At 53.2% G+C, this 16,315-nt stretch overlaps 9 protein-coding genes across 9 annotated transcripts; 3 read left to right on the top strand and 6 right to left on the bottom strand.

Annotated features, from left to right (window-relative positions):
• Nucleotides 1-127: 127 nt before the first annotated feature.
• Nucleotides 128-1,682, bottom strand: RHO25_006704 (uncharacterized protein; the record flags this gene model as incomplete). The annotated part of the gene is made up of 5 exons (XM_023597511.2): nt 128-838; nt 892-910; nt 975-1,091; nt 1,146-1,437; nt 1,487-1,682. The coding sequence occupies 5 exons, from the start codon at nt 1,680-1,682 to the stop codon at nt 128-130; spliced, it is 1,335 nt and encodes a 444-aa protein (XP_023452247.2).
• A 1,912-nt stretch (nt 1,683-3,594) lies between these two features.
• Nucleotides 3,595-4,179, top strand: RHO25_006703 (uncharacterized protein; the record flags this gene model as incomplete). The annotated part of the gene is made up of 1 exon (XM_023597510.1): nt 3,595-4,179. One exon carries the CDS (start codon nt 3,595-3,597, stop codon nt 4,177-4,179), a length of 585 nt encoding a protein of 194 aa, XP_023452250.1.
• Nucleotides 4,180-4,824: 645 nt separating this feature from the next.
• On the top strand, nt 4,825-5,679 carry RHO25_006702 (uncharacterized protein; the record flags this gene model as incomplete). Its single annotated transcript, XM_065602828.1, has 1 exon — nt 4,825-5,679. One exon carries the CDS (start codon nt 4,825-4,827, stop codon nt 5,677-5,679), a length of 855 nt encoding a protein of 284 aa, XP_065458900.1.
• Nucleotides 5,680-6,118: 439 nt separating this feature from the next.
• RHO25_006701 (uncharacterized protein) lies at nt 6,119-6,538 on the bottom strand (the record flags this gene model as incomplete). Its single annotated transcript, XM_023597508.2, has 1 exon — nt 6,119-6,538. The coding sequence occupies one exon, from the start codon at nt 6,536-6,538 to the stop codon at nt 6,119-6,121; it is 420 nt and encodes a 139-aa protein (XP_023452248.2).
• Nucleotides 6,539-8,552: 2,014 nt separating this feature from the next.
• RHO25_006700 (uncharacterized protein) lies at nt 8,553-9,080 on the bottom strand (the record flags this gene model as incomplete). The annotated part of the gene is made up of 1 exon (XM_023597507.2): nt 8,553-9,080. The coding sequence occupies one exon, from the start codon at nt 9,078-9,080 to the stop codon at nt 8,553-8,555; it is 528 nt and encodes a 175-aa protein (XP_023452249.1).
• Nucleotides 9,081-9,851: 771 nt separating this feature from the next.
• On the bottom strand, nt 9,852-10,184 carry RHO25_006699 (uncharacterized protein; the record flags this gene model as incomplete). Its single annotated transcript, XM_065602827.1, has 1 exon — nt 9,852-10,184. The coding sequence occupies one exon, from the start codon at nt 10,182-10,184 to the stop codon at nt 9,852-9,854; it is 333 nt and encodes a 110-aa protein (XP_065458899.1).
• Nucleotides 10,185-11,043: 859 nt separating this feature from the next.
• RHO25_006698 (uncharacterized protein) lies at nt 11,044-11,988 on the top strand (the record flags this gene model as incomplete). Its single annotated transcript, XM_023597506.2, has 1 exon — nt 11,044-11,988. One exon carries the CDS (start codon nt 11,044-11,046, stop codon nt 11,986-11,988), a length of 945 nt encoding a protein of 314 aa, XP_023452253.2.
• Nucleotides 11,989-12,351: 363 nt separating this feature from the next.
• RHO25_006697 (uncharacterized protein) lies at nt 12,352-12,822 on the bottom strand (the record flags this gene model as incomplete). The annotated part of the gene is made up of 1 exon (XM_023597505.1): nt 12,352-12,822. The coding sequence occupies one exon, from the start codon at nt 12,820-12,822 to the stop codon at nt 12,352-12,354; it is 471 nt and encodes a 156-aa protein (XP_023452254.1).
• A 114-nt stretch (nt 12,823-12,936) lies between these two features.
• On the bottom strand, nt 12,937-13,245 carry RHO25_006696 (uncharacterized protein; the record flags this gene model as incomplete). The annotated part of the gene is made up of 1 exon (XM_065602826.1): nt 12,937-13,245. One exon carries the CDS (start codon nt 13,243-13,245, stop codon nt 12,937-12,939), a length of 309 nt encoding a protein of 102 aa, XP_065458898.1.
• Nucleotides 13,246-16,315: the final 3,070 nt, after the last annotated feature.

Genomic DNA, 16,315 nt, shown 5'->3' with positions numbered 1-16,315 from the left:
CCAAGATACTTCCAGCCATTTGGGTAAATCAATATTTTCACTGTATTTTTGCACCTGTGCAATATTCTATCTTCTTGCCTCTACAATTGATTGCCTGTACGCCTCGCTATTGCACCCATTTCAGAACCTACCAGCCTCTGGGTGGGGTTTCTGGAGGATCTACGTCTCTGAAAAGCTCGTACTCGAAGTCCTGTGTGCACAGGTCCTGGAAGCTTAATGACTCTCCTGTCGGAAGATTTGCACCGCCTGTTGATCTGCCCGCAGCGAGCACATTGCTCTCATCTCCCAGTATAGACTCGAATTGGCGTCGGGCGTGGGGCTGCATCCAGGTCATGGGCCACTGCCACGATCGGGCGCCCTTATCTCCATTGTGGTGAATCATCACTGGTATCGTATTGAGGCAATGGTTCGTGAATAGTGGTAGCTGACTCCAAGGTTTCTGCACAGTTGATGGAGGTGATGTCCTTAGCACGTCCTGAGGTAGTTCTCCAGTCACTCGAGAGGGGCAATTGAAAAGTCGTTTTTGGCGTGCTTCTATTTGTCCTATGAGATCATGGCCATGCACCAGATACTGCGTATCGTCTTCGGTGTTCACCGTCTGTTGTCCGAGATCACTGAAAAAGTCCAACCCGATTCCGAACTCGTCCGGCTTTCCCGCTTTGTGCTCCATGGGTTCATGAGTGAAAGGCGGATTGAGAGGATCCTGGACGAGCGTGCCTTCGAGATGATGGGGAATTGTCTGGCTACGGCCGAGTAAGCGGTCGAGCCAGCCACGATGCCTGCGTCGAATTACTTCGCGCTGGAATTCTTGTTCACCCCACACGGTATTGAATATGGACTGCTAGAGGTCAGTGTGCTGTCGATTTGGGCTCGTTCAAAAGAGGCACATACTTGATCAGATCCATGATACCTGAATATTACGCTGTTAGTAAATGGCACGATCACAACTCTGGCTGAAGATGTCGGACACATACATGAAGTCAGAACCACCGCTCCCATTATCCCACGGGCCGTGGTCTTGATTGGCCTCGACTTTCTCCCAAGCCCGTCTGAACAGTAGTCGCATGTCCTTGGCCGGTCCGATAATGTACCTGCGCATTCTGTCAGACCCCGTAGCTGCATCGTGCAAAGCGATTGAGTCTTACCCAGAGTTGAGATATCTCTGTCTGTGGCTTGAGAGCTTACTCTTGCCCATGACGGTGTCCGTATTCGCTCCATAGACGTCCTCTGGCAAAGGAGAGTCCGGAATAGGGTAACAGGCGACAGTGTGCATTTGATTTGGAGCACATCGCTTTCCCGCACCGAAAACAATCGTCTGTCGAATGTTCTCAGCGTAATATGCACTGCCCAAGCGGTCTCGAAGTCTCTTGTTGGCTTTCCGATTGATCATGTGGTATCGCTCAACTAGAACTTCAGGTGGGAGTTGAAACCAGATATCTGGCGCGTGGTCAGTGCGTTGAGTAGTCTAAAGTTGCTACCGTCATACCATAAGCGTCCATCATGAAAATCAGATCGTTGTCCGTCTCAGGCGGCAAGTTGTCGAGCCATTCCAAGACTCGCGAGATCTTGGCAACGTGACTGCCACCACCAAGAAGGCCTTCGCGGTTGAATGTCTCGTTCCAGGCAATGAGTGTCGGCGTGGGATACCCAAGCATGGAGCCAGTCAATAAGGTCTTGCACATATCGACAGCGGGATTGGAAGCCGGCAGCAGGATATGAAGCCTGCTGCTGTAAGGAGTGACTTGAGTGCCATCGTTTTTTGGTCGTGGTAGAAATGCTCCCGCTCTTGTTCTCAATGGTTCACGCTGATGATAGCATAAGTCTCGCGTTGCAATATTTGTAGGATGTGGCTACTCACAAATGTAACTGAGAACAGAATGAGCAGCACAAAAAGAGTTGCAGCAATCAGCGTGGCAGGCCGTGATGGGCGTGACGGGCGGATCATGGTGACCGCTTTGACCATCTGAGCAGTAGTTGATCTGGAGTCTCGCAAACCAGGACTCTACACAGCATACGAGCGCATGGTTTGCGATTCCGACACAGCCTCGCGCGAATATTCTCTGAGGCTCTGGTGAGGACTGCCGGGAAAGGCAGCGTAAGTCCCGCTGGCAGAGCTAGTAAAGCACACCAATCACAATATATACTTGGCAATCTCGGAGCATTCTAAAGGTAACAGGGGCATCTTCTTCGTGTTACAGCACGCGGAGAGGCTTTGCACGACGAGTGCGGTAGCTTCGCGCCTGCCAGAATGGATGCAGGATGCGCCACAGAACTGCGACTCATTATAGGTTCCTGCATATGGACGGCCTCGAAAGCTGCTCGGCACGGAGATTGGCTGTCAGGCTGAACGGCACACAGAAGGGTGTGCGGTACGAGATGGAGCATACCTTGGCACCATTCAACGCTCAGCTCCATGCAGGGGTCGACAACCAGACTGTGGAACTAATCCCTGTCAGGCTTGGCCCAGACTCCTGTCGAGCCCGGATATTGTGGGGTCAGTGCGGATTCTTTGCTTCCCATAACAGCCACCTATCGACGTCTGCCTTTCGAGCTGGCTGAAAAAATGATCAGGCGGCAGAGAAGTGCTCATGACATAATTCATCCGCCGCAAGTATGATTTCGGCAGGCCGGTCCTTGCCAAGCATTTCCACGAATCGGTGCGACACGAACGAGAGCCATCACAAACGTAGTCAAGATCCCTGCTGCTTTCGACTGAATCCGCGGTCCTTGCGCACATCCAGATTCCAGCCGAACTTCATCATACAAGACGCTGAACAAGAGCACAATCTTTGCAGTGAAAGCGGTCAATGAAATTCTAGATGTGTACGCTCGATAGCGCAACACAAGTCTTGGATCGCAGAGAGGAGCCACGCGACCCATGAGTCTTGTTGCACTACAGCCGTGGAGAATGTGTTGGCAGTATAATGCAGTCGTCTCACGTCCAGACCAGGTTCGCAGAGCGTTCGAGTGTAGCTCAAGGCGTGCAAGTAAGAAGATGACTGGACCGGCATACGGTCCCAAGATAGCTTCTTCAAGAAAACAAAATTCAAAGGGTTGTCGAATGCCCTTCCAGAAGTGAATCGAAGTGGCCAAATGCAGTCTCAAAGTTCCGGATCAAGGAGCTCCACGCGCTCACGCTTCGCTCCGGATCCCCGAAGAAAGGCGGTAAGAATCAGGAGACCTTTTTCCAGGTCGGATCCGTGGCATCTGCTGCGTATATGGTGATTCTGAGGCAGTCGATGGTGATGGTGATGGTGGTGCTGGTGGTGGTCGCCGCGTTGGTCGCTGCCTTTTTCGCAAGAGGGAAGATAGCGGCCTGAGGCATCAACACAGCTGCAACACATTCACATCGTTTTGGACATCACGCAGATAGACAAACTTGCACAGTGGACGGCGAACACCACCTTGCAACGTCTCGCGAGAAGGCATCTCAGGCGGCAAAAAAAGCTCTCTGCCCTCCAAATAAGAGAAGAGGTTAATCACGCCGCAAAGCTGTTTCCGGGACACGTACCTCTTCTCAAGCACTCTGATGGCGAGCACCGGAAGGCGCTTTCTGGGAGACCAGTCAATCTCCAGGTCGGTCAATAATCAGAGATGGACCAAGAGGCTGAAGAAGTGCTGGGGAAACGAAGGTCTGCAGACATGAGAGCTGAGCTAGCAAAGCACAGGAATTATTCACCACACCTTGATAACGCCTACGTGCACCTCGCTATCGTCATCCAGGATCTGAAGAGTAGCCTGTTCGAACGTTTGGGTCGCGCTGGGCACCACGTCGTACATGGACGCACTTGCGACTGCCTACACAACACAGCAGTCACCATCCTGACCCAGCTTGCCGACCAACGAGTCAACGTCAACGCACGCTTCACCTCCCGTGAGTTGTGTAACTCCATCTCCTCGTATTCGCTGTCAGTCGAGGGCGAGCACATTTCATATCCCGTGTCAGTGGCCGCAGAGCAGAAACCAGAGGCACTTTCGAACGACGTGCTGAAGTTGAAGAAGGGCCGAATTCACCTGTCGTGCATCAGACGCGGCAATAAGACCGAGGACTGTGCGGACCGCGCCACTGTGGACCGAGGAGTTCGAAGACTTGGCTTAGACCACGTCGCCGGCCGAAATCTGGGCTGGAAGCAATGGGAAATGACTGAAAGCCCCATTTTCATGCTGCCTCGCACATAACCAAGAACACAGCTGCAGCATAACGAATGAACCAAATGCACGTTTCACATGTTCAAATCTGTTCTTGCCAGATCCCACGTCCCTTCGTCCCTGCACCTCATGGAGTGCTGGGTGGCCACTTGTTGGCGCAATTGCACTTGCCTGCGTGTGTTTGACTGCACCTGGTCCATGCCCACACTTTCCACATATTGGCGAGCCTGCAAGTTTGCCCTTGTCTCTCTTACATCTACCGCTCTTCGTCCAGCCTGAGCATCTCAACATGGCCAAGAGGAAACGCTGTGGCTCTGATCGTGCTCGCTACACCATTGAAATCTTCTCCGACGACCACCAGCCGCAAGAAGCGATCACGATATCATCCACGATGTGGTATTCATTTCGTCTAACGAGAATACGGGCCTGGAAGTAACAGATCCGACATCACTCCCGGAATCTTCCAGTCTTGCTTATCGTGCGTCGCCTCGCCATCCGACCCCTGCCTCCAGAGATGACCGAGAGTCTCAAGTCAATCAGAAACAACAGGCAGGTGTGGAGGCAGTACAGACAGACGATTTCTCTGCAATCACATGTCCCATCTTCCGAGGTCTCGTGCAGCGTACGTGGAGTACTCCAGTCAAGGGCAGCCCCACTGTCGCTAGAACGAAGGATATGTTTCAAGAGCTCGGAGGAGTGTTGAAACTTTGGAGCTGGTTCGAGCAAATGCTCAACTTCAATACAGCCCTGCGAAACGTCATTGAGAATGATCTCTGGCATGATGCCGAGAGCGTCGATGCAATAGGTGGCGATCTGACTTGCGGAGATGCCGGTTGGTACGTTAATACAATTACGGACACAAATTCCGCATCCTACATCAAGGCGTACGCTGGCAGTACAGGCTTGAACACGTACCGCTTCGGGTCACATATCAAAGAATTGGTGCAACCTTCAAACGAGTTGTCACTGCACTACTGGATAGCGACCAAACCGGGCCGACAGTTCGGATTTGTTACTCTTCGCGTCCGCAGAGAGGTTATCAGCTACATTTGCCGATACCACCCTGACCACTTCGCAACTTTTCTTCGATTCACAGAAATGTACTTCTCGCTATTGTTCCAAATCATACCGCGCCCCGGCCTCCGATACTATCTGCCTGAAGGCATCATATTGCGTTTGGCAAGGAGCAGTGGTGACTTGCAGAGCCTGGCCGGATTGGACATGGACAACCTCGCGGTAACGGACGTTGAGGAGGCGTTTGACGATGATGATGTAATCCTCGTGGAGCTGTGGCTGTTGAACTTGTGTGGCATAACAAGCGGTGGCATTTCGAACTCCTCTGGGACACCCACAGAGCGAGCGGGTGGGAATAGTTCGAACAAGCAGAGTGCACGACACTTATGCCAGACTCACCACCGTTCTCGACGCTTACCCATGCGTCCTCACGTTCCATCTCAAGAAATCGTATGTAGTGCACAAATTGGTGAAAAATCGTGCGAAGCTCGTTGGCGATTCGGATGCCAGTCGTAGGGAGGGTTCCGGCGGGTATGGGTGGATTGAGAGCACGCGCGAGTTGATGAGTCGATTTGAAGATTGCGTGCTTGATGAACTCTTTGCGGCAAACCACGTAGCATGCTGTACTGGTGTAGGCGAAAGGCGGAAGATGAGCTACCAGAACCGCGTGCAAGTCGAAGTGTTGACTCAAATTGACCTGAATAGCATTGTCTCGGACATGGTCTTGCATGACAACGCGCATAAAGTCCACGGGGTACACGTTGTTCCCGTTGTGGATGCTGAAGCGCTGCAGAGCGGCCATATTAGCCGGTGTTGTTGTGCTCGACTTGTGTGTGGTGAATGATGCAACATGCGAGTCTCCACTCCATCCATTGCGCGTGTGGCGAAGTTGCCAGCAAAGTTGAGGAATCTGTTCGTCATCAGCGAACGACACGGGAGAGACTTCTCGTGCATCTTAACAGTTGCGAAGCGGGTCTCTGCTGATTTGAACTTGTTCGGCAGTGTGTGTCAATTTGATGGCCAGGTCGACGTGTTCACGAGAGACATCGATGAATCGCACGACGGCAGCGGTGATGATTCTTTTCGCTGCTCCATCCTCGTGGGCTGGCACACCTTCTTGGCGCTTACGCTTGAGGGTGTCTTTGGGGTCTAAGACATCCCATTCGTGTGCGTGCGCTTCGCTGATCTCGCTCAATGTTTCGGTTTCGTTGGCTGGCCACTCCGGCAGGACATCTCTGAGGCGCGAGAGGGGCTTCGGTGCGGCGTCGGACAGGCTCTCCGACTGGTAGATGAGGTTGACCCAGTAGTGTTGCTCTGTCTTTGGCAAGCTGTGTTGCCCGTTGGCGCCTGCGATAATGTCAGCTCTGCTGCCCATCAACACTCCGCACGTCATTACCATTGCAGTCAGTGGAAGTGACGATGAAAAAAGGTGTTATGACGCGGCGCAGCAGAGGAGTTGCCGCTAAGTTTTCTTGTTCGATCAGGAGCGCTGCATGATGCTCCTGAGAGCTGTAAATCTTCCGTGTCTGCGCGTCTGGAGCTATTTCCCAAGTCAGGCGCGTGCCTCCGCTCGTTCTGAGTGGTTGTGAGTGTTCTTGCCTCTTGCCTCTTGCCTCTAGTGGTTTGGTGCCTCAGGTTTGGTTGCTCTCGCGCTCCGCGGAAAGTAGTCACTTCCACTTCTGAACCATGAAAACGCGGCAGCTACGTTGGTACGACTTGGGAGGTAGGTCTGGAGCCATATTCGAGTTGATGGGGATGACGGTGGTTCGGTGGAAGAAGGAAGAAGTGGAAAGATGGAGGCGAAAAGAACTTGGATGTGCAAGATCGCGCCAACAATTGCACATGCCAAGACTAGAGCAAACACTACTGCATAAATGGGGCCATTGTGGATCTGAAGTGAGCGATGGTGAATGCTATTGTGAGCGTTATGTATTACTCGTGTCTTAATTTGAAGCTCGTAGCTGAGATGTCGCTCAGACATGTGGCAGCCTGCTCGGTCGTCGCAACTTCTTCCTTGATTTCACTTGTGCGCAGTTCGAACGCAGCTCTAAGCTGCGTGAGGCCCTTGGCGAGGTCCGCGTGTCCTTGTCACGGCAGCTTGTCGAGTTGTGCGGCCTCCATGTCCTTGCACGTCTTCTTCTGGGCTTCGGTGGCAGCATCGAGAGAGTTTCTCGGCTCTTCTGCGATCGAGCGCACGTGGTCCTTGAAGGAGTCTGACAAATAGCCAGGCATGCTGGCCACTGACCTGCTGAAGGCGCGGCAGGAGACTGTCTGGTTGCGGTAGCTGGTAGCCAACTTGCCGTCGACAAGGTTAGGGACCGAAAAGCGCCTGCGAGGATTATGGTCTTCGCGCCTCCATCCTCATGCGCCGGAGATTCTTCTGCGTACTTGCGCTTGAGCTTGCGTATGTCGTTGTCTGTTCACTCAGCGATCGTTTGAATTGCATCCTCTTCATCATCTGGCCAATTGTCGATGGAGCTACGGGCGGTAATGAAAGGTCTGACGATGTTACGAGCCTTCTCCTCATGGTTTCTGGCGTAGTTGGCCCAGAATTGTATTCCTTCACGTGCTAAGGTTGCTCTGAAGTTGGTGCCTCAAACGAGGTCAGCTTCATTTGCCTGCATTTGGCGTCCGTGACGATGGAAAATGGCGTCGTGATGCGATTGATGAGGGGATTGACGTCGAGACTCGCGTTTTCGGCCAGCAAGGAGTTATGGAAGTTCGGGATGCCATCGTCTTGCTCGTGTTGATATCCGTCGGAGGCGCCATTTTCTACCGGCAATCGATCTCTCGTGGCCGAGTCAGGGAAATGAAGAGTTGGTAGTTGAAGAAAAGCAATGATGAGGCGCGACATGCGGGTGGGGCAAAACTCAGCTGTGCCAAGCCTGACAATCGAACGTGCATGCAAGTGAAGTGAAGTGTGATGTGAAGTGAGAATATCAGAGCTACGAATCTACGTGAGACATGCATCTCACCACATGCCGCTTCATGCGCGCTCTGGCTTGGTCTCCAAGCATCTTGTGGTTTCATGCACGTTTTGCGCCACCATTCGCCGCATGTGACAGCATATGCTTCACGCCAACTCCTCGCCATTTGTTGGGCTCCGCTGCGTGTCACGACGTCTGCGACGACGTGGTGGGGTGGCTGGTTGACCTAACACTTGGCCAACTACCTCTTCGTCCTCGGCGCGGTCTCCTGTGGTGAGTTGCGGCTGCAGCGTTCTCCTCCTTCAGCTCGTCTGCACGGGCCTTAAACTGGGCATTCAAGCCTCGTAAGTGTGCAGAGCATATCGTGTTTTTGCTTGCAAGCTGCTATGTCGTTATGTCTCGGTGTCTTCTGTGTTGTCTTTATCCCACATCTCCTGTTCCCAAAGCTGTCCTCACCAAACTTCAGTACAGCTCCTCACCGGTATGTCTGCTCATGTTCTCGATCTCCTCGTCGAGCAAGGCGCAGTCTCCACAGCAGGTGATACTGTAGCCCCGTCTGATGCAGGAAAAGGCACACGGCATTGCTTTCGAAACGCAAGGTATCGTCCCTGAGCCTAACATACCTCTGGCGCGCTTCCACGTAGATTGGCCCAAGGATGGTGCATCCGACTGATTCTGGCAACGCAAAGGTGCGGATCGCATGGCAGAGGTCTGCCAGTGAGTCGAAGCGATCATAGGAGTGTACAGACCGTAGTCAGTCAAGGCGTCGAGGATTGTGATTGCCAACTCTCGGTGACAGCCACAGGTCTCATCTGTGTTGACGTTGGCCACAATGGTCTGCAGGAGATGGGCGAGGGCGTCCTTTGCGTCGTAGCCATCAATGGCAACGACGAGGTCGAGGAGTCGTTGGCCGGAAATGTTGCCTGGAGCCGGGCTAGTCCGGTTGTGTAGAAGGGTAAACATGTCGACAAGCGCGGCGCCATTGTCCATGGAGAGGTCGAGGCGGAATGGCGGGCCACTGTTGGTGAAGCTGAAGTGCAAAGAATCAACGACGAAGGAAGAGTCAGAAAGCCGCGCGCCTGCCAAGCCTGCCTTGCGGGAGTTGCTCCAGCTTCAGATCGCAGCTGCAACGGTCATGCTTACAACAGGCTTTCCGACTGCAGGAAAGAGCAGAAGTGCAATTGACTGCGCGTGACTTTGTCGGAGGGGCCATGAGGTCGCGGGTGAACACGCTTAGCGGGAAAACGACACCATACTCACAATCGATGATGGGTACAACGGCCAAGCGAGGAGAGATGATAGTTCCGGCACTTGTGCTATCGTCCGGTCCTCAGCCACTCGAAGTGAAACCTCCTGAAACTCCGCACGTCTAGACCACGACTTGTTGCCCTTTCCGCTGTTCCAGTGCCTTTTGTGCTGCTCCCGATGTCGCAAATCCATTTGTCTTCTCCTGGCGGTATGCTCGCGGATATTGAGTCCATTTCCCAATTCGCACGACTCGCATGCAGGGGGACACACATTGCTCGGCCATTTGACAACGCTGTGTAAGACGCGCAACGTGTACATAGCTATTGAAGATAGCTCAGGTTGTCTGTGATAGACTGTGCTTCGATGAATACGCAGTTCTTGGTCACTGGCAGCTTGAGAAATGGCCGCAAAGGCGTTGTTACAGCAGCTGAGAAGGAAGCAAAACGCTCAGTAGAGATACAAGCCCCAGGCACTCCTGTTTCACCATTGTGAATGCACGCTTGATATGTCTACCTATGATGGAGTAAGCGACAGCCTTTCAGTCTCGCTGCTATAGGAGTAGATCCATTCTCTCATGGCAAGGACCGGGGCTTTTCCCAGATCAAGCACATACCACACCTTGGGGCCAAGAAGAAAGTATAGCCGATACATTGCCATGAACATCACATCGCACGTTGCGCGCTGTGCCGGTGTGGCCTCGTTCATGACTTCTGTCTGCAGGTCGTGCCTGGTCAATTCTTTCGAATAGGCTCTGATGATTTTCTCAATCTCAGGGGCGTTGATCCATCCGAAGAGGTACGTGTAGCAATGGGTGACCGCGCGGCGAGTCTTGTCAAGGTGTCCCATGGCGTATTCTTGAATGTAGGTTTGGACGTCATTAGCGTTTGTAGGGAGCAATGGCGTTCTCATTGAGGGGGTTCCAGTTACCGTGTCGCCAGCCACTCGGATGTCGACATCCTTATGTAGTTTGAGCAGCTAGGTTTCCCGTGCTTTCTAGCCCTTCTCTTGGTGCAAATCCGTGGCGAACGAGGTGACAAGTGGGATGCGAAGTGTCGTCTTCGTGAAAGACTTGAGAAGCTTCTCGTGCGCACTGCTTACTGCTTCGTGCTTCTTTTTGAATGAACGAGAGGTAGGCTGCGTGCGTACTTCCAGCCATGGATAGCAGGAATTTCGCAAGGGGACGACGATCTTGTTGTGTAGGTCGCTGAGCTCATGCAGGCGCCTGTTGGCGTTTGCGAATCCTGCGGAGGCCATCTTTGACATTTGGGTGTCGGTGACGGAGTCCAAAGTCCTGTCTCAGCACAATATGACCAATAATGGAAGAGGCGTGCCGAGGGCTTGGTAGAGGCGAGGTGGAGCAGGCTCTGCAACGACGTAAGATCTGATGCTACCAGGTCTGGTGAGGTTGGCGAAGCGAAAGCTGCAGGAGCGCGCGAACGTGGGCTGGCGCTATTTTCGAAGGAGCTGTGGCAGAAGGATTGGAGCCCTCACTTGCGCGAAGCCGAGAGCGTAGTCGTTTGAAAAGCCGTTTGCTTCGTAGAAACGAGTCGGGCACGCGTTCATTTGATTGATGGTGCTTCGGCAGCCACGTTCACTTCTCCTTCACTTGTCCTCTTGTTGCTTCCCTTCAGCTCTCACTTTCGCAACAACACGTCACTAAAATGCTTTGCACATTCCGCGTTGTCTCATGTTGGCGTCGCCAGAGATGTTCAAGGTACTGCGAGGACTGCGATACCGCAGTGCTGCCATGGCTGAGGTAGTGGGCTCGTACGTCACATGCATCGTTCGCACACACGACAATGTGTACGGTGCAGCTCGTGAGATACTTGTGCTGGAAAAAGTTAACGACTGCCGCAGATTGAAAGTCTACATCCGCGATTTCGTGTCGGATGTGCAGCAACCGATTATCCAGATCAACGGGTATGGCTTCCAGCGAGAGCTGGATCTCAGCAAAGCTCTTGCCATTGCTATGCGCTATGCATCTTCTGGTCTCCATGCAATCGAGTTCATTGGCTGCCCATCGATCAATCTGGATCTTCTGAAAGCTCTTCCCCAGCTTTTACCTGGGCTGCAGACCGTTACAGTCCACGACTGTGCCAACTTCGACTTGGAATGGGCAATAAATGCCAAGGAAGACGCTCCTGACGATCTTCCATTCACCGTCGATGTTGAATTTTCGCTTCCCGAACACTCTCCTCCGTGGACTTTCGTTGACGACAGCGAGTGCAGAGATCTGTACACCCGGTGTTTGGAAGCACGTCCGCTCATAGGCATGGTCCAATGGGTTCACAACGTGGCGATGTTGGGCGGTATATTGAGACGACAACCAACCATCCAGCACTGCATAATGCAGTGGTTTAACCTGTCAGAGAAGCGCACCGGTCGTGATGTCCCCAAACTTGTGCTGGAACATGCTCTGAGAATATCCGACCTGAGAGAAGCCCTAAGCGGCACCAAAGACAAAACGGGCAAGGTCGTCGAAGGCAAGGCGCTGAAGAATTTCAAGCGACAGCATGTACTGCATGCACTTGGACGACTTGCCCGGAGATTACAACGCCATGCTCGACTGCGCGACGCGTCTGCGCCCGGGAGTCTGTGCTCAAGTTCAACGACAATGATGAGAATGACGATGATGCTAGTCTTGTCGTAGCCCCACGGTCCGCATTGGAAAGATAGGCCGAACACATCCTTGGATCATCTTGGTAATTGACTGGTGCGATAAAGGTGATGGCTGCGGCTGCTGAGGAAGAGAAGTGGGGGCATCATCTCTGTTGGCAGACGGAGTGTATGTGCGTTCGGCACCTACAAGCAACGTTTGTCGAGGTGTGAAAGAGGGGGCTTTGCCAGTGAGGACCGGAGCACGACCGTTGGAGGGCTGCGAAGGCGATGAGTGTCGAGGGAGTTGATGGACTTTGTCTTGAAGAGTCATGTTCGCAAACGACCCCGGCTGCGCTGGTGGTATAGATTGGACCGTAGAGGTGTGGGCTTTGCCACTGGGCTCAGTACTTGCAGCTTAGAGCGGCTTTGCTGATGGCGGCTGGATGCCTGGGACCATGGACCGCTCAGCATGGCGCACGTGCGGCGGGATTGTCTTTGCATTTGCACTTTGGCATGGTAGTGGCGCGTCTGCATCGGGAGATTTCTCGGCATCTTTGACACGCCCATGTGATGGCAGTAGCGGCACAGCCACTCTGTGGGCGGGAGCACGAGCGACGGCAGGCTTCAGCTGAGCATCCTCAGACGAGAGAATCAGAGGCAGATGAGCCTCGACATCTCGTGCCCCAGCGGCCTTCATCTCCGCTTTTGCGGCCTCATATTCGACGACCTTGCGCTTGGTCTCTCGCTCGATCAGACCAGGCACACGAAAGAGCTGTCGCGGTCGGTGGATATTCCAGTCGTGCTGCTGATGGACGAGAGAAAAGTCGCGAGGCAGATCCGCCATGAATTTGGTCAACTCGTGTCTGGAGGCTGGCGGGGTCACCATCGAAGACACATCCACACTTCGGATGTCCTCGGCTTTGAGCTCAGCACCATCGGCAATGTTGGCAACGGCATCGTAGTGCAGCTCTGCTGCGCTAGCGGCGAGAGACAAGTCGCACTAGCCTCCTTCGGCCGCTCTCATAGCCCGACGTTGTGTGTCGTCGAACCAAACGCCCATGTGGGTATGCAATGGGGCCTCTTCGGCTTCTTCCGCACCTTCCTCTGCATCGACAGCAGCCCAGTCGGGTCCACAGCCTGTACACTCAAACAATTGATGATCTGTCGTAGATCGCGGACCGAGCGTGACCTTCCTGAAATTGGAGCAGGCGAAGATGAAGGGCTCGATTGCCGCTTCTTCGCCAGCGAGGACACCATTGAAAGTGGCCATACTAATGGTCGCCTGGTTCCGGCTCCTGTCGTTGACCATATTTTCAACATCTTGGCGAGAGTATAGCGCGTTGACGGCTTTGTTCAGGTGATGCAGCACGTTGGTACGCATCTACACCATGTTGGGATGGCATAAGATGTTGTTTTCCGACTTCGCGGTACTGGCCCGTTGCGCGATGGCCATTGTGGGCTTTGCCTTGTTCCATTGCTCGTAGCCCTCGCTGCTGATGATCTACTGGCTCTGATTTGGCGGAGACGGCTGTGAAAAGTCGACTGCGATTTCGAATGGGAGGTCGGCGAAAGCGTCAATACGCGTCTGGTGAGCCCAGATGAGGTTGTAATACGTGCAGTCGATCAGTGTCAGCGCCTTGAGCGCCGGGAAGAGCTCTGACAAGCGCTGGACCAATACTGGGGTAACGAAATGTCCACCAATAATCTCCACGCGATGCACTTTGCCGCTCGTGGTCGCTGTGTGTATGAGTTTGGTCAGGTCCTGTGCACTTCAGGTGCCGCTCACCATGATGGAGACAACGCGGCCTGGGCGTGATTCGTAGTATAGTCGATGGTATAGCCAGCTTTCGAATCGACGCACCTCTCGGTTTACACGCCGTACATCAATGACAACAGCTGGACCCAATGCAAGCAGAGCAAGCAATCGATGCACAGGAGAGACATCAGGCGCGGTTTCCATTCCGTGCATTCGTCACTTAAAGTGACCCATTCGCTCGTCAGAAGACATTCTCAGTGAAAGGTAGAGATCTCTGCCTCTCGAAGGGAATACAGGGCCGATAGATTCGCAAAGATATTTCCCGAGACATATTGCTTGCCCAGAAATGATTGTTCCATCTGCTCCAAAGGGCCACTGCGGCTGCATCGTTGCCTCTTTGATCACATCTCTACGCACCTTGGACTGTGCTTTCAAGCGCGCTAAGTTCTTTGTATACTCGTAATTTCCCTAGTATAGAAAGTCTCCCTCTGGTGCAGTCTCGATCGCCCACTGCTTGCTGTTGTAGCCCTTCTTTGTCCGATCGATAGCGGCTCTGAAATCTTGGTGTCGTGTCACGTTCGAAACTTTTCTAGAGAAAACCTGGCATGTTGACTATAGCTCTGCTTAGTCTACGGCACCAGACTCCGTGCATAGCGTATTACCAGGCGAGCTCTAGAATCTCTAGGCCGTAACAAAGTCCTCCGTACGTCTGTGGGATATTAACATAGCCTGTGTGTAGTCCAGCGAAGGCTATACAATCTGCACTGAGCCAAATCCAGCGAGAGCGGCTGCGAGCGCGAGCTCTACTGCCCAGGCTACTGCTGGGCAGCCTTTGTGCACGAGGTCTTCCAGTCTGGTAATGATTTTGATAGCACGGGTGGAGGAATGCTCTTGCTTCTCGTCCGGACTGTTCACAGGTACTTTCTCGAATCCTTTTGGAAACCGATTGACTTGCTTCACTTCGTCTGTCATCTAGGAGTTCATGTCTGCTGAATGTCAGCGGCTGCTGCAGGCTGATCGCTTGCGCCAGCTCTGCTCACAGGCAGCGATGTGCTTCGCATCAAAAGTCAAGCCTGAATGTACAGCGAGGAACGTGCGAAGTTACGAAAGCGTTACGCACTTGTGGTTCTCGACGTACGAGATAGCAGACAAGCTGCAGTTGGGATGCTCACAATCGCTGTGAGCTATTTCCCGCAGACAAGCAGACCACAAGGTTAGATGACACTAACCAAAATTCGAGTCTTGCCTTCGTAGCGAGTCTATGACTCGCTGTGTAAAGACTTGTGAGCACGGAACGGCAAATAGAGCCAGACCAACCCAGCATCATGTGATGCTCTTCCTTCTCGGCAAGTACCTGCGACCACGCTGCAACAGCTGGAAAAGCGGTGAGCACGAACGCGTGCTTTTCAGAAGCGAGATATCCTCCTGAGTTGCAAAGAGTCTCGCGATCGATGTACCGCCTCAAATCTTGCAGCAGCTTTGACCTCATTAGCATCCGTGCGTGTGATAGTCGCTCAGCTAAGGCCTTCGTGATCGAGACTGTCGGCTAATGACGGCTGGACAGTGTTCGCGAAGAGGATAGAAATCGAAGCCGATGGGAGACGGTCAGTCCATACTCGAGACAAGACCGGTGATAATCTGTGTCTCATTGTAGAATGCATGAATGTGTGTGGCTGCAGTCACTTCAAGCAGGGCTGTTTCCCCACTCGGATCATGCAGCTCAGGTAACACCCATTGCTCTGAACGGCGCGCGGTGGTGCGTGCCTGGTGGTCGGGGAATCTTGCTTGTTTTCCAGGCTCCAGGATCGTGAGCGAGTCGTGGAGCAATTATATCCTGCGAGCCCTCAGCGTTCAGAAGGACCTCGTGCATGCCCTGTCGCATAGCATCCCATCAGCCAAGAGTATAATCCGCCCCCAATGCAGCATTGCAAGGTGCTGCCATGCCTGTGAACTGGGCGATTCATGGCGAACCGTATGTTTAAGTCCTTGCCAAATCTTGGAGAATCTGGAACAAGTGCTTTACACAGCAACGTGGGCTGGGTGAAAATTCTCGTTGGAGGATATCCCTCTTCTGGCCACATCCCCAGCGGAGCTACCATGGCAGGGTCAACTCAAGGCCATTGAGAGCGTCTCGATGCAAGCGGGATGCTCAAGGCATTACGGATTCGCATTCGCATGCGCATGGTGCTTTGACTCGCCCTATTCATCCAGGAAGATCTGCACTTCCCGCCAATGCAGCGGAACAAGTAAGCGAGCATGCAGGCTGATTGGTTCCATGGAGCAGCTTGAGGTGGATGAAGCCCAGGCCGTGCGGATATCAATGCAATGTTCGAGGGACCTCTGGCTTTGACGAGCAACAACAAAGCAGCGTAGGATGTCTCAAGACTGACGCTGAGGCAACCCGCCGCTTGGTTTCCAACACCCAACGGTATGCCACTACGGCCAAGACCAGAGAGAAATGTCAGATTCGCATCCTTTGCTCCGCGAAGTTTCAGTTCGGTACCGCGACAATCTGCATGCCAAGGGGCATCCAACGAGACAGACTGTTGGAGTCAATACTGTTCGCACAGATATGGGTACCCTGTCAGCTAGCCAATGAGACTGCTTCCGTGGAGCATTGTTT

The sequence above is a fragment of the Cercospora beticola genome, chromosome 4 (genome assembly GCF_033473495.1).
Source record: "Cercospora beticola chromosome 4, complete sequence".
Classification (NCBI taxonomy): domain Eukaryota; kingdom Fungi; phylum Ascomycota; class Dothideomycetes; order Mycosphaerellales; family Mycosphaerellaceae; genus Cercospora; species Cercospora beticola.
The sequence above is the reverse complement of the archived record's forward strand: the minus strand, read 5'-3'. Positions and strand labels throughout refer to the sequence as shown.